General features: G+C 49.0%; 4 protein-coding genes and 1 long non-coding RNA gene across 6 annotated transcripts; 2 read left to right on the top strand and 3 right to left on the bottom strand.

Moving 5' to 3' along the window:
• Positions 1-473: 473 nt before the first annotated feature.
• Positions 474-5038, top strand: LOC120683258 (4-hydroxy-tetrahydrodipicolinate synthase, chloroplastic-like). 2 transcript variants are annotated; one of them, XM_039965313.1, is made up of 3 exons: positions 474-655; positions 3060-3140; positions 3991-5038. In XM_039965313.1, exons 1-3 carry the CDS (start codon positions 534-536, stop codon positions 4916-4918), a joined length of 1131 nt encoding a protein of 376 aa, XP_039821247.1. In that variant the 5' UTR covers positions 474-533; the 3' UTR covers positions 4919-5038. The 2 variants fall into 2 exon arrangements, with proteins under 2 accessions (XP_039821247.1, XP_039821248.1); XM_039965314.1 differs by lacking the exons at positions 474-655; positions 3060-3140 and adding an exon at positions 3147-3861.
• Positions 5039-5619: 581 nt separating this feature from the next.
• LOC120682486 (guard cell S-type anion channel SLAC1) lies at positions 5620-8089 on the bottom strand. Its single transcript, XM_039964421.1, has 3 exons — positions 7263-8089; positions 6368-7173; positions 5620-6273 (listed from the first exon to the last, which is right to left on the bottom strand). The coding sequence occupies exons 1-3, from the start codon at positions 7785-7787 to the stop codon at positions 5886-5888; spliced, it is 1719 nt and encodes a 572-aa protein (XP_039820355.1). The 5' UTR covers positions 7788-8089; the 3' UTR covers positions 5620-5885.
• A 355-nt stretch (positions 8090-8444) lies between these two features.
• Positions 8445-12491, bottom strand: LOC120682485 (ankyrin repeat and zinc finger domain-containing protein 1). The gene is made up of 7 exons (XM_039964420.1): positions 12084-12491; positions 10977-11431; positions 10401-10515; positions 9628-10281; positions 9339-9440; positions 8933-9046; positions 8445-8834 (listed from the first exon to the last, which is right to left on the bottom strand). Exons 1-7 carry the CDS (start codon positions 12357-12359, stop codon positions 8565-8567), a joined length of 1986 nt encoding a protein of 661 aa, XP_039820354.1. The 5' UTR covers positions 12360-12491; the 3' UTR covers positions 8445-8564.
• A 2231-nt stretch (positions 12492-14722) lies between these two features.
• Positions 14723-16446, top strand: LOC120683252 (fasciclin-like arabinogalactan protein 8). Its single transcript, XM_039965307.1, has one exon. The coding sequence runs from the start codon at positions 14821-14823 to the stop codon at positions 16132-16134; it is 1314 nt and encodes a 437-aa protein (XP_039821241.1). The 5' UTR covers positions 14723-14820; the 3' UTR covers positions 16135-16446.
• A 1837-nt stretch (positions 16447-18283) lies between these two features.
• Positions 18284-20779, bottom strand: LOC120683865. The gene is made up of 3 exons (XR_005678962.1): positions 19999-20779; positions 18993-19084; positions 18284-18607 (listed from the first exon to the last, which is right to left on the bottom strand). It is a non-coding gene; the product is annotated as an uncharacterized LOC120683865 (long non-coding RNA).
• Positions 20780-21038: the final 259 nt, after the last annotated feature.

The raw sequence follows: 21038 nt of genomic DNA, 5'->3' as shown, positions 1-21038 counted from the left end.
TATTGCATGTTTTTTTAAAAAAAACACTATTCGTTTCTTGGCGGATCAAAGATCAATAAAAGCACATCATTCCCCGATCTCCCCAATGCAAAATCGTATCCGCTCGACCACCCGAGGAGCGTCGTGCTCAATCCTCTGCTGCTCCTGCCTCCACCACAGTCCACACAGATTCCACTTTCCACAAGATGACGGACGCCCGCGGCCGGCCGCGCCACGCTCCCATGCCGGCGACGTGCGTGCAGCTAAGCTGGGCTAAATGAACTGCGGAACTCGTGTGGTGTGGGGTTTGGTTTGGTTGTAGTAGGCTGGGCCCCCACCGGAGGGAAACCGACGTGCAAGCAGAGAGTCCTCGTCCATGCCGCGCGGCTGGGCTGGGCCTGTCCGCGCCGTGTAAAACTACACGTGCTCAATCCGTCCTTGTTTGGGCTGGACCGCCGGTCACGACGTCGACGCTCGCCAGCCATGGAAAACCGAGCCCAGCGCCGCCGGCGTCAAAACCTTGTCTGGCTGTTTTCCTTCCTCCCCGGAGAAACATGGTGCTGCCGACGGCTAACCCGGGCGTCCGTCTCGTCGGCCGGAAGGAGGCCCCCGCGCCGGGCCTGGGGTCGGCGTCGCGGCTAGCACCGCCTCGCCTCGCCGCGGTCGCCCCGCACAGGTCTGGTACCTCTCTGAAGTCTCGTCTTCGTTTTGCCATATCTTCAGTTTAATCTACGTATCGCCATGTGTTCGGCATGCTTGAACGGTCATCTGAAGTCTGAACTGCAACGCTAATCTTATTCTTCAATTCGCCTGCCTAGCCCGCCGGCTCAATTCTGCAATTGGAAAATCGCGGAGTCCATTTTCTTAAGAATAGTTGGCCTTTTTCGTTTGCAAAATATCGCTTGATTCATTGATGTACGAATATCAATTAGCTTCACAGCTATAGATCATTGGATTCCGGTTAGCCGGATTTGGTTGGTGGAGAATTGGACGCCAACGGTTGGCAGTTCTTGACTTATGCGCCTCTAAATAATGTTATGCAACTTATAGTAGTAGGCAATGCTTTGTTACTAGGGACTAGAATGCTTTACCAGTCCTAGTTGATTCCTCAGTACTCCCTCCGTCTGGAAATATAAGGCATTTTGTTTTGTCGTAAGTCAAAGTAGTCTAAGTTTGACCAAATTTATAGAGAAGAATACTAACATATCAAATAAGTAAATTAAGAAAATATATTTCATAATGGATCTAACTATTCTCATTTGACATTCAAGATGTTATTACTTTTTTCTATAAAACTTGGTCAAGCTTGGAACAATTTGACTTAGGACAAACCAAAATGCCTTACATTTAAGGACAGAGGGAGTAGGTAGGGACAACGTTCGAGATCTCATCCGACCGTCTATTTATCACTGATTGGGAGATTGGATTGGAATCCGCTGCCTGGGTTGAGCCATTCCTAACAACTCATCAAGCTAGTGCACACTTCCTTTGTTCTAGATGACATTTTTCTCTGCGGACATTCAGCATTTAGCCTACAATATAAACCCGCCTATAACAAGACTTGTATGGCATTGTATGTTTTTTCTTTCGACGAACCATGGCATTGTATCTAAATGCGACTAATTTCTCAAAAACCCAACAAGTTGTAATTGTAAGAACCACTTTCAGAAGAATATAATCGTGTTACGGATCTAGATTGGGATGGCCCTGGACCTCTAGGGCGCGGCTTCGACGCTTTTGTGGTGGTGCCGCACCTCAAGAGACAGGACTTAACCCTAGATAGAGGTTAACTGATATTCTCATTGCTTAATTAAAATAGATACAATCTCATCCTTATATAGATGGGCTGACTTGACCCTTAAGAAACCAATCTCTAAATAACAAACCAATCTAATCTAATCTTTCCTAAACTAGATGCGTGCTACAGTACCGCGAGTACTGTTCACGCCAGCCCAGGCTGGGCCATCCTGGGCCCAACACCCATGACATTACTCCCTCCTTTTTTGAGCAGCTCGTCCTCGAGCTGAAGCATACTCTTGGACGCAGCAACCACCCCTCCTGGTTCCCAAGGAAAACACACGGGCCTGTAGATCCCTTTCCACTAACATCGCTGCACATGGCACAACTTGCATCGAGGCCATAGCGGAAGCAGTGGGGATGATGACGTTGAGGCCAAACCAGTTCATGGAGACGCCATGTGGGGTATGAACCGGCAACTGCGGCAGCGCGGTTCTCAACCGGCTACGGAGTCGAGCAGGGGCTGGATCAGCAACAACGAGGGCTTCGTGACAAGCAAGCTGATCCACGGAGACGCTGCCTTGAAGCTGCTGCTGTGCCGCCGCAACGGAAAGTGGCAATACCAGTGCTGCCCGTGCCTGTCGCCTGGCCAAGAATCCACGTGCTGTTGCTTGAAGCCGCACTGCCGCCTTGTCGCGCAGCAAGCTCACCTTTAACTTCAGGAGTAAGACTTTGAGCTTTGCGCAGCCTTCCAGCATGTTGGCGCACAAATCCTCCGATGGATCACCGGCAGCAGAAGCCATGGAATCAGAAACCAGAGCTAACTGATACCAATTGTTACGGATCTAGATTGGGATGGCCCTAGACCTCTAGGGCGTGGCTTCGACGCCGTGGTGGTGGTGCCACACCTCAAGAGACAGGACTTAACCCTAGATAGAGGTTAACTGATATTCTCATTGCTTAATTAAAATAGATACAATCTCATCCTTATATAGATGGGCTGACTTGACCCTTAAGAAACCAATCTCTAAATAACAAACCAATCTAATCTAACCTTTCCTAAACTAGATGCGTGCTACAGTACCGCGAGTACTGTTCACGCCAGCCCAGGCTGGGCCATCCTGGGCCCAACACCCATGACAAATCGTGTGTTTTTCATGCTTCCTGTCTAAATTTTTAAAATACGATGGTAGTCAAAGTCCCAGCAGTTTGTGTGTATTTGCGACCAAAAGGGGTACGGAACCTGCCTAAAGTTTTCTTTGGGTGCCTTGCGGCTTTAGATATTTCATAACCACTTTCAGAAGATATTTCACAACCTCTCTAATACTTTGTTATTTGTGCAGGACTGGCAGAGGGTGGTTTTCAGTGGCAGCCATCACTCTAGATAACTATCTTCCAATGCAAAGTACTGAAGTGAAAAATCGGTAACTTGTTCAGTTCAAAAAAAGTGCTGACATTCTTTGGTTCCTTAATTAATTTATTATTAATTGATGTAAATTTTCTTACATTTTCAGCTTGATACCACTTTGGGTTAGCCATCAATTACATATCATTTTAACAATAGTAAAGTCTCTGTTGTACCAGATGTTGAACTAATAAATTATTTTATGGCTATGTTTGCACTTCTATTTTGAACTTGTGCTGTTAAAACCTTACAGTGTTGTGAAAAAAAAAGAAATCAATCAATACCAACCGCCAATTAAAACTGGAAGTAAACTTTCCCATACCATGATATCAAAACCCCTTCCTGTAGACTTCTGTAATCAAACCGTTGAGTTGTTAAGTTAGCTTCAAGAAAGGTATATTGCTTATTTCAATTAAGCTTTGAAGTGATGCCATGGCTCACTTTGATCTTACATAGTGAAGACACGCTTGCTGAACGATGATAAGTTTGGCACTCTTATCAGAGATTACTTTATTAACTGAGAAACATAAATGTTCTTTGTTATTTTCATAAGCCAATCCTGTGAAATTAACCTAATTATTGTGTATCACCCCCTGGCTCTGTAAGTTGGCAATTTGTAGAGAAATAGCTTAGTCAACATACGATGGTTCTTTTATTGAACTTGTGTTCACCTTTTTAGGGAATTTGAGTTGATTCATCTTAATGAAGTCATCCTATACAACTTCTGGTGACTGCAACTGGTATTTTTATGTTTGGTGATTTAACTTAGTAATCAGTAATCATATGGATCTTACTGCTTCGCCAGCAGTATTTGAGACCTCCGGTACATGTTATCTGCTACTGAGTATGTTCCTCTGTCTTTGGTACAGGACATCAACAGGCGAAATCACAAGTCTAAGACTAATCACAGCTGTCAAAACTCCCTATTTGCCAGATGGAAGATTTGATCTCGAAGCGTATGATTGTTTGTTAAACATGCAGATACAGGGTGGTGCTGAAGGTGTAATAGTTGGTGGAACAACAGGAGAGGGTCACCTTATGAGCTGGGATGAACACATCATGCTAATTGGGCATACTATTAACTGCTTTGGCACTAGAATTAAAGTGATTGGTAACACAGGAAGTAACTCAACTAGAGAGGCTGTTCACGCTACAGAGCAGGGATTTGCTGTTGGCATGGATGCTGCTCTCCACATCAATCCTTACTACGGGAAGACCTCAACTGAAGGATTGATCTCTCATTTCGAGGCTGTGCTTCCGATGGGTCCAACTATAATTTATAATGTGCCATCAAGGAGTGGCCAGGATATTTCCCCTGAAATTATTGAGGCAATTTCAGGATACTCAAACATGGCAGGTGTGAAAGAATGTGTTGGACACGAGAGGGTTAAGTGCTATACTGACAAGGGTATTACAATATGGAGCGGCAACGATGATGAATGCCATGATTCTAGGTGGAAATATGGTGCTACTGGAGTCATTTCTGTAGCAAGCAACCTTGTTCCTGGTCTCATGTACAGTCTCATGTATGAAGGTGAGAATGCAGTGCTAAATGAGAAGTTGTTGCCTTTGATGAAATGGTTATTTTGCCAGCCGAATCCCATAGCGCTCAACACTGCTCTGGCTCAGCTTGGGGTGGCAAGGCCCGTTTTCAGATTGCCTTATGTTCCCCTTCCTCTTGAAAAGAGGATTGAGTTTGTCCGGATTGTTGAAGCTATTGGACGGGAAAACTTTGTGGGACAACAAGAGGCACGGGTTCTCGATGATGACGATTTTGTTTTGATCAGTAGGTATTAATAAGTGAGCCTTGATACTCGTAAGTATTTTGATGAATAAGACTTGTGTCGTGTTCATGAGGATTTTCATACTTTTAATGAATAAAACTGTCTCGCGATATGAATTGTTTGATTTGGCTTATACTACGATTACAGTTTTTGTTGATCTACGTAGTTCGTTTTGATTTTTTTTTTACTTTTATGGAGGGCATTAAATGGTGCTGATTCTGATTGATAGCCGCACGGTAAAAAGGATGAGTTGCGTAAGGCGGAACCAGTTCTGATTACCGAGCGGTCCTAGAGATGATGGTGTAGTCACACACATTGATTCTCGAAGTTGAGATGGCTCATGGTGTGAGGTGCGTGTGGACGATTGTGAGACGGGCGTTTGGATTGGTGCTGAGAACGCAGCCATGTTGACGAAAGCTCAAACCGCATCGTATTCAATGGAGAAAGCATTTTAGAGACGTCGAAGCTGAAGCATTTTAGAGACGTCGAAGCTGAAAGAGGCATTGAAGTCCACAGCCATCATGGAGCACTGAAGTATCGGTGGCAATGCAAAACGATCCATGGTCAGAAAAAGAAGAAGAGAAAATCCAATCTAGAGAGAGAGAGAGAGAGAGAGAGAGGATCATGTTCTGTGCTCAGCGTGATTGAAAGTTGTGGATGCGGTAGCTTAGGAACGACGCTGGATGACTGGATCTATCATGCGAAAAAAAGAAATACTACATTATGAGCTATTTTCATATAGTAATCCGTATATGGTGGCTTGTATTTCAACCAATGCTAGAAGAGAAAGATGGAATTATGGAAACCAATCCTACCGGATCCTTACTCTAGCCATCACTACTACTATTATTACACTATTACTTTTTATATACTCGCGGAAAACATCCCTTGTAGTACTAGCTTACTAGTGTATAATACTAGTATATCTTTAACCCTTTTTGCGTGGTCCCATAATGAGCGTCTTTTAATAATAACTGCACTTATTCTGTTTTCTCCTCCTCCTCCTCCTTGTCGGCCGAGTTGGTCTTGGTGATGGAGGACACGAGGGAGAGCGGCGCCTGCTTGGCCCATCGCTTGATGTCGTGCACCCTCTTGCTGGTCCTCTTCCCTTTGCCGCTCGGCTTCACCGCGCCGTTCTGCCGGTCCTTGGTGATGGCGATGGCCAGGTCGTTGGGGAAGAGCGACCGCCAGAGGAAGGCGTGCAGGAGCGTCGACACGAGCAGCAGCGACACCATCGTCGTCGACATGAGGGAGAGGCTCAGCGCGAGGGCTCTGCTCGCGAAGCACGGCTCGGCCTCGGCGTACTTGACGGTGGCCAGCGACGCCGTCGTCATCGGGAACGTGTACGACCACCACGCCAGGGAGAACCTGCGGGATAGCACGCACCCGGAGCTCGTGATCAGTTTGGGTGGTCGTCGCGGCGACGAGCAACCGAATCGGAAGAAGATCGACGACGACTCACCGGAACCCGCGGAAGAAGTTGATGCGCACGACGAGGGACAGGTACAGGAAGATGGCCATGAAGAAGAAGGTGCGCGCCACGGCGTCGAAGCTGCCGTAGATCGCGGCCCAGGCGAGGCTCGCGGCGGACGGCGTGGCGATGAACATGGAGTACACCGGGTGCAGCTCCTTGGGCAGCGCCTCGTTGGTGGGCAGCCGCTGGTACAGCGTCACGAACACGACGATGTAGTGCGCGACCCCGATGGCCCAGAGGAACTTGCCGGCCTCCGCCCACCCGACCCTCGCCGCCAGGATGGCCCCGACGAAGTTGCCCACCACCGAGAGGTGGGACGACGGGTTGGCCACCTTGCACAGCCGCCGCTTGCCGCCGGAGAGCCACTGCCCGTAGATCTTGAGCTCGAGGGCGAAGAGCGGCAGGATGAAGGCGCACCACACGGCCGGGTGCGGCGGCTCCGGCGCGTAGGCGCGGGGCAGGCCGATGGTGACGAACATGGCCGCGATCCACGGCGCGAAGAAGAAGTTGACGCGGACCGGGTGGAAGTACTCGCGCCGGATGGCCTCGAAGTAGAAGACGCACTTGAGCGCGTAGGTGACGGACGTCGCCACGAGCACGGCGACGGCGAGCAGCCACAGCGCGACGTTGATCATGGGGGTCACGTGCAGGAAGCGCATCGCCGGGCTCGCCGCCAGCGCGCCCCATAGGATGGCCTGGCTGCCGAGGCCCAGGCACACACCGAAGCAGCCGATCGGGAACCGCAGCAGGAACGGCCACACCTCGTCCTTGGGCAGCAGGATGTCCTCGTAATCCTGAAGAAACAGCATGTCGCGTTCAAGTATCAGCCGACGTGCGTGCGTGCATAAACGCCGTGTGCTGTGCGTGTCGTGGTAGTACTTACGCGGACTTCGTCGAGCTCAGGGCCGCGGAGTGCGGCGAAGTAGCGGCCGGCGGGGACGCTCTTGTCGAGCGGGTCCTCCGCCGGTGGCCTGCCGACGGACTGGTCCTCGACGTGCGTCGGCAGGTCGAGGTCGGACTCCCTGATCCTCGTCGGCAGCAGCGAGTTCTGCTTGCTCAGCGTCGACTTGGTCCGGAACATGCTGAAGTCGCCCCGGCGCGCCGCGCCGTCGCCGCCGGCCGCGCCAAGGGCGCCGCTGTGGTTGAGCACCCCGAGGCTCGTGCCGCTGCGCGGGAGGGCGCGCTGGCCCCTGCCGCCACCGTTCCTGCCCGCTCTGTCCATGCCCAGCACCGTCACGCCGCTGCCGAGGGAGACCTGCCGGCTGAAGGCGCGCTGCATCGGTGGCGGCCTCCGCTCGCCACGGATGTTGAGCGGCCCGCTCATCGCCGTCTGCCTCGCGTCCTCGGGCGGGGCCGCGCGGAAGTCATCCTCGTGTTGGCCCGTCGAAGACGAAGGGTCGGCCTCCATTTCTGCAGCTACGCGATCTCAGCTGCTCCCACCCAACAACGAGATCAGGGTAAAGAAGTGTTGATCGTGTTCGTGCCGCGCCCATATATGCTCGATCGATCGCGGCAGTGTGTCAACGTGGGCGGTGCTTTCACGTGCATCGGCGGGCGGGCGTCACCGCGAGCATGCATCGAGAGGGCCGGGGGCGAAGCCATTGCTGTCCAAGTGGTTGGTCGATGGGGAGGAGATGGATCGCTGCTGGCCGTGCCTTTTGCTCGAAAAGAAGACGCCAATGGCGAGGTCACGAGATGTAGAATCCATTGGCTGTGACTGTGATCTGCCCCCACGGTGCAGGTCATGAAATGTTTGAAAAGCAGAACCCTTGTAGGCAGAGGTCGGCAAGAGCCGACGGCCACCAGTTTACTGCTCGAGGTTGGCATTGGGCAAGAAGAGAAACTCACGGGCATGTTGCCATTGCCAGCTTGTCATGCAAGTGCCCATCGTGGATTCGAGACACACGTACGCAAGTCTGACGCAGCACAGGGATACTAGATAATTCAGGAGTCCAGGACTCCAGCCTGTACCACGAATGGTGGCACGGCTGTTCAGTTCTGACATGAAGCAAAAACATGAACACGTAATAAAGAAATCTCGCACAAGAGTTTATATGGCATAACAGACTTATGAAAAACTGGGTGAACCGCCTGTTATTGATATGAGGTAAATATACTATAAAAAATCATGTGAATCTCTTTTTTTAAAAAATAAAAATCATGTGAATTTCAGCATACAATTTCCTCAGTCATCTTGCAGCATTTCTGAATGAAGATGCATGCACGTGGTGCTGCAGTATTTGTAGTTGTATCGGTGGAATGGCACTTTGCCAGCCAAGGAAGTAAAACAGCACGAACAAGAATTGTCGTCTGGCGCTGCCTTCTGCACGGAGTTTGCTGCTGCTGCTGCTGCACCTGATGTGCCCGCAGATTGAGCAGCCAGGGCCGCGAGTCTTCTCTCTGCTGCCGCTGCTCTCTTCTCTCTTTCTTCCGCTAGCTTCCTTTGTCGTTCCTCCTGATTAAAAGTTCATCAAGGAATAAATGTATATAATCACGTGTGCAGCTTGAAATTGATGTTGCTATACAATGTTCCAGGTGTGAAATGAACCATACCTCTTTTGCAATAAGGATCTGCTGCGGCGTTTGATGCTTTGGTTTAAGGCCTGGCACAGAAGTAGTTCTGTTGGCCATTTGGCCCATCGAAGTTTGGGATTGTGATGCTTGAGCCTACATTTTGATAGAATAAAAGAGAAATAAGAAGCTAAATGAAAAAGGTTTCAAGAGGCAATCTAATGACTCGAGCAGTAATGTTAACCAGTCAATTACTAACAAGATACTGAAATCATGAACAAACACCAGCAAGCATGGACGTCATCTGGGGCAACAAACTCATTGTACCCACAACATTAAACAGTAATAAACCAAGCATTGATCTTGAACTCATGAGCAACAGGGATAAATTGGATTTATGCAGCTATATGTACTCCTAATAATTCAGAAATGAGGACAGAGTACTAACCTTCGCCTTTTCTTTTTCCTTCTCCTTCTCCTCCTTTTCTCTTGCTTTCTTTAACTTCTTCAATTCTTTCGCACGTGCTTTCTTCTTGGCATCCTTCTCTGCCTACAGTACAAAGGCAGGGTCAATATACACACAATTTTTTGTCAAAACAACACACACACACACACACACACACACACACACACAACTATGTTCTGTTCATTCATTTAATGAATTGTTCATAAATTCTTATGAATGCACAAAAGGAGCCGAGACCAAGTTTTTTTTTCCTGGGGCATGGTAAACTCACCTGTTTTGCAGCTTGTGATTCTTCCATTTCCTTTGTCAGTGCACTAGGCACATCTGCAGCATGCCAATCCCATTTGTCAAGGTTGAGAGCCATAAATCTTCTGAATGCATTTCTAACTTCCTTGTCCGAAGCTAGCAAGTAAGGAGTCTTTCCCCTTGCATCAAAGATGCAAGGATCCAAACCCTGCTCAAGTAACTCCAGGGTCAGCTGTGCATTGCCAGATTTTGCTGCCTCGTGAAGAGGGGTTGTTTCTTCCTTAGATAATGGTATGGTTACTTCTTCATTTTTGTTCAACAACTCCAAACTGACAGATAAGTTAGAAATAGATTCCTCGTTGTCCACTGCCACTTCCTTCTTTTTCCCTTCACTTCTTTCAACACTTGTCACACTTTCACCATGGGGTAATGTTTCATCTGTAGTTGAACATTCCATCTCATAATGGAGCTGTGTTAGGTTACTGTATACTCGCTTAGCTTCCTTCAGGGTGGGCCGATGAACAGTCAAGGGGACTGAGCGAATATCACAAGCCTGAATTACCGATTGAGTCTTATCTCCATCAAAGAGCATCTGGCGGTTCTTTGATGGAGCGTATATAAAGGCACAAACACAGGAGTCAAAATATGACTTCCACGAAACAATTAATTCTTGAACTTCCTATAATAAGGCAACAAAAAAAAGACACAAAATTAAGCAATGTGAAAACTAAACTGTAGTCGGTTGCTAAAACTCAACAAGAACCAAAAGGAATGTCTGTTCTGAAATTTATAACACACCTTTTTCAATGCTGCCTCATTATAGCGTCGAAGAGAAGAGCCTGCTGAGTGCGCAACTTTGCCAGTAGCATCTTTTCCAGATTGCCTCTTTCCAGCCTTTGCTCTTACAACATACCTTCAAAACAAATGGACAAACAAGAATCATTTATCATTAACGTGCAGAAAGCAAAGCAAAACCAATAGAAGGCATGTTCAACAAACAAAAAAATCCATCTGATTCATCAACCAAAAAGTTAAAACTAAGCCACCTCAATAAAGGAAATACAATATGCAATAAAGATATGGAGCACAGAAAAGGCAGTAGGAAACTTCTGTTGATAACAGGATTCACAATTATATTTGCATTGGCAAAGATGCATTTCATGAAAAGGGAAGGTTTCTTAGTCGAAGCCCTAAGTTCTACTTGTGTTTATAGTTTATGCAACACTAATGGAAATGTCTGCCGGCGCAATGGAATGTTGTTGTAACTGAGATTACAAGGTTATTCTAAAGTGAAGGATGAAGGGCTTGCAGAAAATTCATGGAGATTTATGGCTCACAAGTTCTTGTGCAAAGAGTTGGAATTGGTAGTATTACCTATGAAATGTTTTATGCGCTACGATGGAATTACCGTCAAAAACACAACCGGCAAAATGTCCACCACTTGTTAGTAGAACAATCCTCAAATGTGACGCATCACGAGGTTCACATGTCAAACGCTTCACCCTATTTATCATCTCATCCTCTTGTACACAAGATGCACTGTCCATCTGACCAGACTTGCAATCAATAAATGGTTCTTCATGTTCTTTCAACAGTATGCATCTCCAGATTGAAATCGTGTCACCCAATTGACACCGAAAATAAAGCTTCTTCCTGAATTCTTCCTTGCCTTTAACTGAGAGTCCACGCTCTGATGCAGGTCCATTTTCTTGTTCATCCTCCGATCCAGATACGCTGGAAATCTCTAAATCATCAAACAGGGAATCAGAATCTGCTTTGTCTAGATCCTCTTCCTTTATAATAGTTTTACCAGCAATGCTCAACTTAACCTGATGGGGATGAAAAAACAAAAATAGAAGCAAGATGATCAATAATATGAGACACGTGTTTGATATTAAGACATTGAAAATGATATTCTGCACAGAACCAAACCAAATAGTAATTGGATCATATGAGGAAAAAAACAGAAGGATATATATTCCTTCTTATTATCCAAAGTTCTATGAAAGAACGTAACTGCTTATTTTCAGAGTATGCGAGAAAATAACAACTAGACAAAAAAAAATCATAACATCTTCCACAACACAGTGCAGTCCAACAGAGCAATGTGAAACGGAGCCTTTCAGAGTTTCAAAACGCTCCATTATATGGTTTGGGAGTTTCAGTACAATAGCAATGCTCTGCTGTCAGGGACATGATTAGATTTTCCTGTGGCCATCGCATAATGTTACGAAGTTAAAAGATTGACCCTCATAAGTTGTTCTTTTCCAATAAGTAAGCAAGTCAATCAACTCCACAGCACAGCAAACTTAATTGGATGTTCTAGCTACAAAGCTACTTGAGAATGCCTACCATGATCAGCATAGCTATTATAGAAATTGCTAGCCTATTTCATCACATCCATCATCATAAACAACATATTCCAACAATCAATTCAGTAGTGAAAGATACTTGGTTCAGTTAAGAGTAGGAAGCAGATACGTTGAGGCGGTGTAGGTCGGACTTGAAGTGCTCGCGCTGCTCCTGCAGCGATTCGAACTCCGCAGCGCAGGTGTTGCACGTCCACCTGGACCCCACAGCTTCTGACGGTTGCTGCTGCTGCTGAGTCGTCGGCGGTGGCCGGGAGGGCTCCGACGGTTCCACCGCGGAGGGGGCGGTGGAGGGATGAGCCCGGAGGAGGACTGTTGAATCGAAGAACTCCGAGGGAAGGTCGAATAGCGAGCGAGGAGGCCTCTTCTCCGGCGAGGTCGCCGCCATCTGGGAGGATGAGGCGGCGGCGGCGGCGGGTGTGCGTGGATCCGACGTTCCTTGCGGCGTGCGGTTTGTTTTCTCGAGTTGCTGGCTCCTCGTTGTGACTTGCGGGAGGAAGCGGCACGCAAGAGCACCGTTAGATCAGAGATCCACGCCCAGAACAACTCCTTGTTTGTTGATGTTTTGTTCCGCCCTTTGGTATTTTTTTAAAAAAAGTATTTTCTTATACTTAACAAAAGAAATTACAAAATCTCAATATATGTTCAGCCTGCAAACGGTGCGACTCGGAGCGCCCCTGAACATGAATCCTCCGCTCCTCTGGTGTCCAAGGAGGTTCAGGGGGCGACCCACCTGCACAAGTGCACCACTCGTCATGGCTAGCTGCTGCCTCGGCGACGGTAGGCAGCTGTGTATTGGCTAGGTGATGGGACATATCGATGAGAACAGCAGGGGTGGTTCGGGTCACCCCAGGGTCAATGGCTCACGGACTCAATTGCACCTCTTTTATTCAGGGGCGATCCGCTTTGATCTGTTACCTGATTTAAGGGGCGGGACGAGTCCAGGAAGGGATCGAACCGGACCCCTTGCAGGGCGAATATATGTGCATTAGTATGCTCGTTAGTTCACTTTATGTTGCCATCAATATAGCACTCAACAATCAACGTTGCCTCCGAATTAGTGTTGCCCAAGGTACCTAGCTTATTAGCATTATTAGTATCATCAAGTTGCCTAGCTGCATCATATCTTAGTTTGCTTATTCAGTACTCAATTCGTTTCAAAATCTGAGAGGTTTTAGTTTGTTCTAAGTTTAGCTTATCTAACTTCCTTTTTATAAAAGTTCTCCTCTAACTTTCGCTATAAGATGTATTTTATCTAGAAAATGGTTAATGAGATGATTCATCACCACTTCCATCCTCAAAATTTAGTTTATTGACTTGAGAAATGTAATAGGTTATTACATCACCACCTAAGTACCATATGACCATATTTAATATAAACATGAGAGATAAAATTAATTTCATATAAAATGGTAGGATGAACTCGCAATGGAATGAGAATCTACATTAGGCGTCTTTAAAACCAAATACCCAATAAAAAGCCAGCTGGGTCTCCAACCACTCTACGGTGTCGCAGCACCGCAACGCAACTGATCCAGGCTGGATGGATCCAGCATGGCTATACATCGCTTGCGCAGTTGCGCTGCAAATATGGGAGCCATCACTTGAAGCTGTACTCGGCTCATGTTCGATTTCCGCAGCTCACGAAGATGGCCCTCTTCCACAGCGCCGAGTCGCGCTGACCCTCCAATACAGCGCCGAGTCGCGCCTTCCACAAGCAACTAGCCTGTCCCTATAACACGCGGGATACGGGGCACGACAGAACAGACGAAGACGACCATAAACGGCATTCTTTCATCGCACTCACACTGGTCACTGGTAGCGGTCAAAGAAAACGTTCACCCTGTGTTTGTTACCGAGGGGAACGTGGGCTCTAGTTAGTAATGAGGCCCATGAAGGGTGTGGGCCTATGAGCCCATTACGGGTGGGCCTACGACCACCACCGACACTCAGAGAAAACTCTTTTTTTTTCTTTGTGTTTATCAAAATGCGAGGAGGAGCACGGTCAACCGCTGGATCAATTCGTTGTTAGAGCACCATTTCGCATATGGTTATGAGTTCGTTTTGTTCCTTGTAGGAGACGTCTTCTTCCGAGCGAGGGCTCGCGCATTTACCAAGTGCATGTGAAAGAGAGTGGGGAAGCGGCAATCAAACCCGTCCATTAATCTGGCGTCATTTCGCTGGCTACATGATCGAGCATGGAAATCATGCGTTTTGCTTTTGCCTTCGCACTCAACAGGCGGGATGATGGCGTATAATGATGTGATAGTTTTGGAATTTTAAATTTTGCAACTAAAAAATAAGCAAATATTTGTACTGTAAAACAAATGTGCATAAATTTTCAGATAACTTGTACGGCGGGTCTACTCCTCGTGCTCCACTCCATACCGCCCCAGCACGCGAGTCACCCCACCCCACCACAGAAAATCATCACAGCAATCGAAGCACCAGTGCCCCTCACCCTGTCACCACTCACCAGCACCGCTTCACCCCGAACCTTAACCCAGGGTCAAAACCCAACCCAACTCCCCAACCCCTCAACCCCGGAAGGCCCAAACTGCAAAACCCACGCGGCCGCGCCCCACAAAACAAAACGGCCACGCTAAACCCCTCCCCTCATTTATCCCCCGGAACCGGATCCGCTGCAGTTACTTCCCTGCAGTTGGGTCACTGCTACGTGGGCCCCACGCGTGCAGCTCCACACACAGTGACTCAACTGCACGGCGGCCAACTGCAGCGGAGCCTCGTCCTTATCCCCCACGCTGCCCATCCTTCTCCGGTTTCTCCCCTTCTCCTCAACCCGGACCTCCCCTCAACCCAGCAGCAGCCGCCCCGCAACGCGCGGCGCCATGGCCGCCGCCCCCCACCACCACCGCGGCCACCTCGTCCTCGCCGTCCTCTCCCTTGCCGCGGCATTCGCCGCCGCCGTCGACTCCTCCTCCCACAACATCACGGCGGTCCTCGACGGCCGGTCGGAGTACACGCTGTACAACAGCTACCTCTCCGAGACCAAGGTGTGCGACGAGATCAACAGCGAGCACACGGTCACCGTCCTCGTCCTCACCAACGGCGCCATGTCCTCGCTCGTCGCCAACCTCTCCCTCGCCGAAATCAAGAACGCGCTCCGCATGCTCACCCTCCTCGACTACTTCGACGAGAAGAAGCTGCACTCCCTCGACTCCGGCTCCGAGCTCACCACCTCGCTCTACCAGAAGACCGGCCAGGCCGCCGGCAACATGGGCCACGTCAACATCACCGACCTCCGCGGTGGCAAGGTCGGCTTCGCCTCCGCCGCGCCCGGCGCCAAGTTCCAGTCCACCTACACCAAGCGCGTCGACACGGAGCCGTCCACCCTCTCCGTCCTCGAGGTCTCCGACCCCATCACCTTCCCGGGCCTCTTCGGCTCCCCGTCGGCCTCCTCCGTCAACCTCACGGACATCCTCGACAAGGCCGGCTGCAAGCAGTTCGCGCGCCTCATCGTGTCGTCCGGGGTCGTCAAGATGTACCAGGCCGCCATGGACAAGGCGCTCACGCTGCTCGCGCCCAACGACGACGCCTTCAAGGCCAAGGGCCTGCCCGATCTGAGCAAGCTCTCCAGCGCCGACCTCGTCACGCTGCTGCAGTACCACGCGCTGCCGCAGTACGCGCCCAAGGCGTCGCTCAAGGTCGCCAAGGGCGACATCCCGACCCTGGCCTCTACCGGCGCGGGGAAATACGGCCTCTCCGTCGTCTCCAGCGGCGACGACGTGTCGCTGGACACCGGCTTGGGCAAGTCCCGCGTCGCGTCTACCGTGCTGGACGACACCCCGACGGTCATCCTCACGGTGGACAAATTGCTGCTCCCGTCCGAGCTATTCGGCGGCGCACCGTCCCCCGCGCCGGCGCCCGGACCGGCCGCCGACGTGCCCGCTTCGGCCCCGGCTCCCGAAACATCTGCGCCCGCGCCCTCTCCCAAGGCCGCCGCCAAGAAGAAGAAGGCCAAGTCCCCTTCGCATTCCCCGCCCGCGCCCCCGGCGGACTCGCCCGACCTGGCCCCCGCCGACGCGCCGGAGGGTGACGCCGAGGATAAGGCCGACTCGAAGAAGAACGGCGCCGCCGCAGCGGCCGTGAGCTTGGCGGCTACGGTGGCCTGCATCGCCCTGGCCGTCGCGGCCTTCTTGTGAGCGGGCGAGCGGCAGGTGTTCGACGCCGAGCCCGGCGTAGTTGATCTCTCTCTGAGCGCGTGCTCTGACGCAATGCAATCTGTTGTTGCTCGTGAGTTCTCGTGGGCTCCATTGATAATTTGATATGCTCATCAGGTGTTTCTCCTTGTTCCTGGTTTGCTGGTTGGTAGGTAGTTGAAGTAAGAATTATTAGGATTTGGGTCGTCCACTTCTCAGGTGGAGACGAAGAGCTCGGAACTGTCATTTGAGGGTGATTTGTTCTTCCTAGTACTGTTTGGTGCTTCTTCCAGCTGCATTCCACTAGCTATTTCACACGATCATATCCTGTAGTTTCCTGTAGCTACTCGGCGATTACTGTCGTGGGCTCGTGGCAGGGGATGAGATTGATCTGGCTAATTTTTGTTAGCACGCCACCAGTGATTTGGTCATTCCTGAATCCTGATGGAATGTAGGGACAATGAAAGCAGGCAGGCTGGAGGACAGGAGTTTTTTTTGCAATTTTTTTCACATTCATCTACCTCAGGAAGGAGGCCAGTTTTCACCTTCTTACAGCGTACGCAAACAAATGACCCCATAACTGCCCATGGTGCATCATGTGACTCTGCGCTGAAGCCTGGAACCAGTGGACGTGGCTATCGACCGTATCCTCTCTCTATGCTTTTGCAGCAACACGCTGGGCGGCGCTGCTCCGACCGTGGTCCCCCACGGGCGGAGAGGAGCACCGAGCACGCACGCCCAGGGAAACCGAAAGCGACCGCTCCAACCTCGCATGCTCGGGGATGCCTGTCCTCGGGCGGGGATGGCAGCATTGTCTCGTTTTTTGCCGAGCTTTTTGGCAGTGCCTTGCCTCTGCGGCGCACACCGTCCGTTCGCGCTTGTTGGCTGGATCGCCGCGTCTCCTTCCTCTCCCCGAGAATTTCCTCGTCTCCTTTTGCCCGGCCCCGCCCCGCCCCCGTTCCCGGAAGCGTAGTGGCCGCTGGTTATCTGCGACGGTGGCGTAAGCCTACGGCAGAGCTCTCCGCCTCTCCCTTTCTTAATAAAGGAATATTGAACAATATCCCGCCTCTGAATTAGAGTTATATCCGGTTCTTATTACAAATTTTGAGAGTTAAATATGAAGCAAATTACAAACCACAAAGCCTATTACTAAACTGCCACCCGTTCCGCGCAAAGATGTCCATCGCCGTCATCTCCAAAACGCGACATGCATTTGCAATCAAGTCTCTGTCCTCCTCCTTTTGCAAAATCGCCCAAGTCCTGATAAGATAAGTGGCCCTGAAAAGGACCTGAAAAGCAGTTTGTTTTTTAGTATTATGAAAAGCTACATCATTTCTGGATAACCAGATTGACCAGAGAAGCGCACATAAGTCCGTGAATAATTTTTTTTTTCTTTTCCCACATAAAACTCTGCAGCCACGATTCGAATAAATACACAATATTATTAGATTTTATAAGACTGAAGATGATAAAAATTATCCTCCAAAATAACCAGTCATATGACATCCTATAGCTTTGCTAGACGCCACGCACCGGGCGGGGCTTCGCAACGCGTCTAGACGCCAGAAGCCCAGAACACGCTCCTCAGATCAGCCGAACAAGGGGTCTCGCCGAACAAACGGTCGACAAGACGACAATACCTTGTGAGCCCTCCTCTCGTCAGTTCGTCCCCCTGCTCCCTGTCCCCTGAGGGCAACTCCGTAATTTGAAAACGTCAGGAACGGCTGCAGCGCGTGTCCGGTGTCCGTGCGTCGGTGACTCTTGTGCGGACTCACGTACAAAAGTACAGACAGCACTGTTCGTCGCATACAGACAACTCAACAAACAGTTTGTACAATGAGTTATTTGTTTAGCTATCTGCTAGAGATTTAATCCACTCTTTGACACATGAATCATGGTGATCTAGTGTATAATTTGATCTTTGTAGCTAATTTGTTGTATACATGAAAGAATACACAATATATCAAATAATTAGTATGACTCTTCACCATGCAATGCAGGATCACCACCCAGGTTGGTGCAGACTGTAGGATCTTCAGCCTGCAGCAGCGCTTGCGGATCACCACCAGGCAAAGGTTGCGCATCACCACCAGGAGCACCAGGCTGCAGCACTTCGTCAGGCAGAGTAGGTTCCATGGAGTAGAGAATGAAATAAATATATTCTAAGACTTTACTGACTGCTAGTTATAGACATGAAAATACACAAAGGAATGCATGCAGGCAGCACGACACTTGAATTTCCACTGCACTAGAACATTGTGCTGCTACCATACCAGAATTATCACAAGGGAATGCAAGCACCCAGACACGTTATTTCAAACGGGCATACATGCATCCATCAGTTCACACTTGTTCGCACATGGAGGCAAATAAATAAATAAATAAATAAATAAAAGATGATAGTGTACACTTGCAGAAGATACTCGGTTCACAAAAATCCAGCAGATCCAAAAACACTAGGTCCAAACGCTTCCCTCTGCAACAGAAAAAATAATTGGCTTTTCAGAATTGCAACTGAAGTGCACTTAAGAAGGTTTCAGAAGTGGAACTGAATCTAAATGGATTCTCAGTGCTAACTGAATTCCTATAGCATTTCAGAAATTATCAATGCTAACTGAAACTGAAACTAACTGAAATACAGCTTTATTGACAGTTGTGAGGAAGTATTTTCTAGTTCTGAATATATAAATTTGTCATGGAGTGTCAAAAATATAACATATGCTATGCTGGAAACTAACAGATAACAATCTGGTCAGGTAACTCTCTCTAACAAATTCAGAACAAAGTCATGTTAAACAATCTACTATCAGGTTTCAGAAATGACAAAGTGCCGAATTTCTAGTGAAGTGTAGGAAAGTTACCTTAATTCTTAGCGAATAATTTCTGTTTCAAATACTTCATAGTATCTGCATGATCTAACTTTTCGTCTCTGCTGCCTCCTTTTGCTCCTTTGCTGCAAGATGGGCAACATGATATCACTATGGAATTTATCAAGTACATGCTGAGATGTTCAAACACAGTGTTTACCAAATTGATTTTAAGGCTATGAGTACCAGCCTCTTTGAGGTCAGATTCGTGTTTTAGTCTATCATCCATCAGGGCTGACAACTTTAGGAAGGAACAGGGAATACATAACTAGAAAAAACAATTCTCGTTGGACAGCTAAAAAATAGTCGCTGACAACTTTAGTGATACAGTGCACCATGAAGTAAATTCATTCAGATGATATTGGCTAATATCATACTCTTGTTTTGTTGCATCTTTCACGGTTCAAGACAACGGGTTGTCTGTTTTGTTGAGACCGTATCGGGTCAGGGTTTCGTCTAACAAACATGGGATTCATGAAAATGTACAAAATTTTTCATTGGAAGCAATATCTGTATATGAACATTCAGCAACCAATCAAAATTTAATTCTGCATTAACAACAGAGATATTTTCTAATGTTCTCCTACTCAGGTTGAAAGTTATCATCTAATTGCCTACGGCCTTATCTCAGAATTCATTGGAAGGTTGCCTATAACAGTTGGCCTGACAAATCTCAGGGAAGAGCAATTGGTCCAGGTAGTAAAACCATTTGACTCAGTTTGTAATTAGCATTTGAAACAAATCTTTCTTAAATCACCCCCTCTATAGTTACTTGCCTATAGAATGATCATTTTGTTTACACTGAAAATGCCTATAGAATTACCCCTCAGGTCAAGCTGTATTTCACTGAAAATGCTTTGCATCAAATAGCAAAGAAAGCGGTTGCAAAAGAAACGGGGACATACTCTGTTGCCTGGGCATCTTTGAAGTCAACTATTGTCTGTTGTTCTCTAACATATATACCCAGACAGACATTTCATCGAACAACATAGATGCATACCTGAGCTGGTGCCTGTGCGTCAAACTAGCGATCTCAATCAGGCCTAGGCGTTGACGAAAACTGAAATTGGATGTCCCACTAGCCCCATAGAGGCACGGAGCCCGTGCGAGAGCAAGGAGGGGAGGCGTCGTGGGCGAGCAGCGCTGTGGAGGCCTCGGCGGCGGTGGGGAGATCTCGGCGCCCGCGCCCGTACGAGAGCAAGGAGGGGAGGCGTCGTGGGCGAGCAGCGCTGTGGAGGCCTCGGCGGCGGTGGGGAGATCTCGGCGGCCGCGCCGCGAGCGAGCATGGGCCTGAGCTGCGGTGGGGAGGCTGCCGCTGCCCCACAGGCTGCGGCTAGGCGCTGAGATGCACGGGTGGGGCCTCGCCCTCCTTCCACCACTGCTGGGTCCGCACCCGTGCCTACCGCAAGCACCGCGCGGAGCACCTCGGGCTGCCACCGCCGCCGCCTTCTCTGCCTGCCGCGACATGGTGGCCGTCAGGTAGGAGAAGAGCACCGCGCGTGGGGATTTTATCAAGGGAGGAAGGGATTTTTCGGGGAAGATGGCGCGAACTGTTCCCGCCAAACGATTCCCTCCGTGCGCTCCGGATCCTCGCCGCCGTCGACGAGCCGCAGCAGTTCGTACAGCGCTCGCACTGCTCGTCGCTTCACCTTGGACCACGCGCCGAAGCCGACGACGAACGAGACGACGGCAGCGCTCTCTCTCCTCAGTAAATGCCGGCCGCGAGGGGGGTTTCGCAAAAAAACTGTGCATGTCGACGGGGCTGTCTGTCCGTTGTACGTGCCCTAACATGAAGAGTTTTGACCTCCTGAATCCTGGAGCAGGTCAGCGAAGGAGTCGTTGGAAACATTTGGAAGATCCTTCAAAATTCCAAAACTTTACCAGATTCCCCATCACATCGAATGTTTCAACGCATGCATGAAGTATTAAATGTAGCTAAATAAAATAACTAATTACACAGTTAGATTGTAATTTGCGAGACGAATCTTTTGAGCCTAGTTAACCCATGACGGGATAATAATTATCAAATACAAACGAAAG

The sequence above is a fragment of the Panicum virgatum genome, chromosome 7N, assembly GCF_016808335.1.
Source record: "Panicum virgatum strain AP13 chromosome 7N, P.virgatum_v5, whole genome shotgun sequence".
Classification (NCBI taxonomy): Eukaryota; Viridiplantae; Streptophyta; class Magnoliopsida; order Poales; family Poaceae; genus Panicum; species Panicum virgatum.
Note: the sequence above shows the minus strand (reverse complement) of the source record. Positions and strands in the feature narration are given on the sequence as shown.

Bases quoted from the DNA above. Each gene is read 5' to 3' on its own strand.
- LOC120683258 (XM_039965313.1), top strand. From the start codon at position 534: ATGGTGCTGCCGACGGCTAACCCGGGCGTCCGTCTCGTCGGCCGGAAG. The intron at 656-3,059 runs GTCTGGTACCTC...TTATTTGTGCAG, and splicing joins GCCGCGGTCGCCCCGCACAG to GACTGGCAGAGGGTGGTTTT. The intron at 3,141-3,990 runs GTAACTTGTTCA...TCTTTGGTACAG, and splicing joins AGTACTGAAGTGAAAAATCG to GACATCAACAGGCGAAATCA.
- LOC120682486 (XM_039964421.1), bottom strand. From the start codon at position 7,787: ATGGAGGCCGACCCTTCGTCTTCGACGGGCCAACACGAGGATGACTTC. The intron at 7,174-7,262 runs GTAAGTACTACC...CTGTTTCTTCAG, and splicing joins CTGAGCTCGACGAAGTCCGC to GATTACGAGGACATCCTGCT. The intron at 6,274-6,367 runs GTGAGTCGTCGT...GCTATCCCGCAG, and splicing joins AACTTCTTCCGCGGGTTCCG to GTTCTCCCTGGCGTGGTGGT.
- LOC120683252 (XM_039965307.1), top strand. From the start codon at position 14,821: ATGGCCGCCGCCCCCCACCACCACCGCGGCCACCTCGTCCTCGCCGTC.
- LOC120682485 (XM_039964420.1), bottom strand. From the start codon at position 12,359: ATGGCGGCGACCTCGCCGGAGAAGAGGCCTCCTCGCTCGCTATTCGAC. The intron at 10,516-10,976 runs GTAATACTACCA...TTTGTTTTGAAG, and splicing joins GCGCATAAAACATTTCATAG to GTATGTTGTAAGAGCAAAGG. The intron at 8,835-8,932 runs GTATGGTTCATT...ACTTTTAATCAG, and splicing joins AGATCCTTATTGCAAAAGAG to GAGGAACGACAAAGGAAGCT.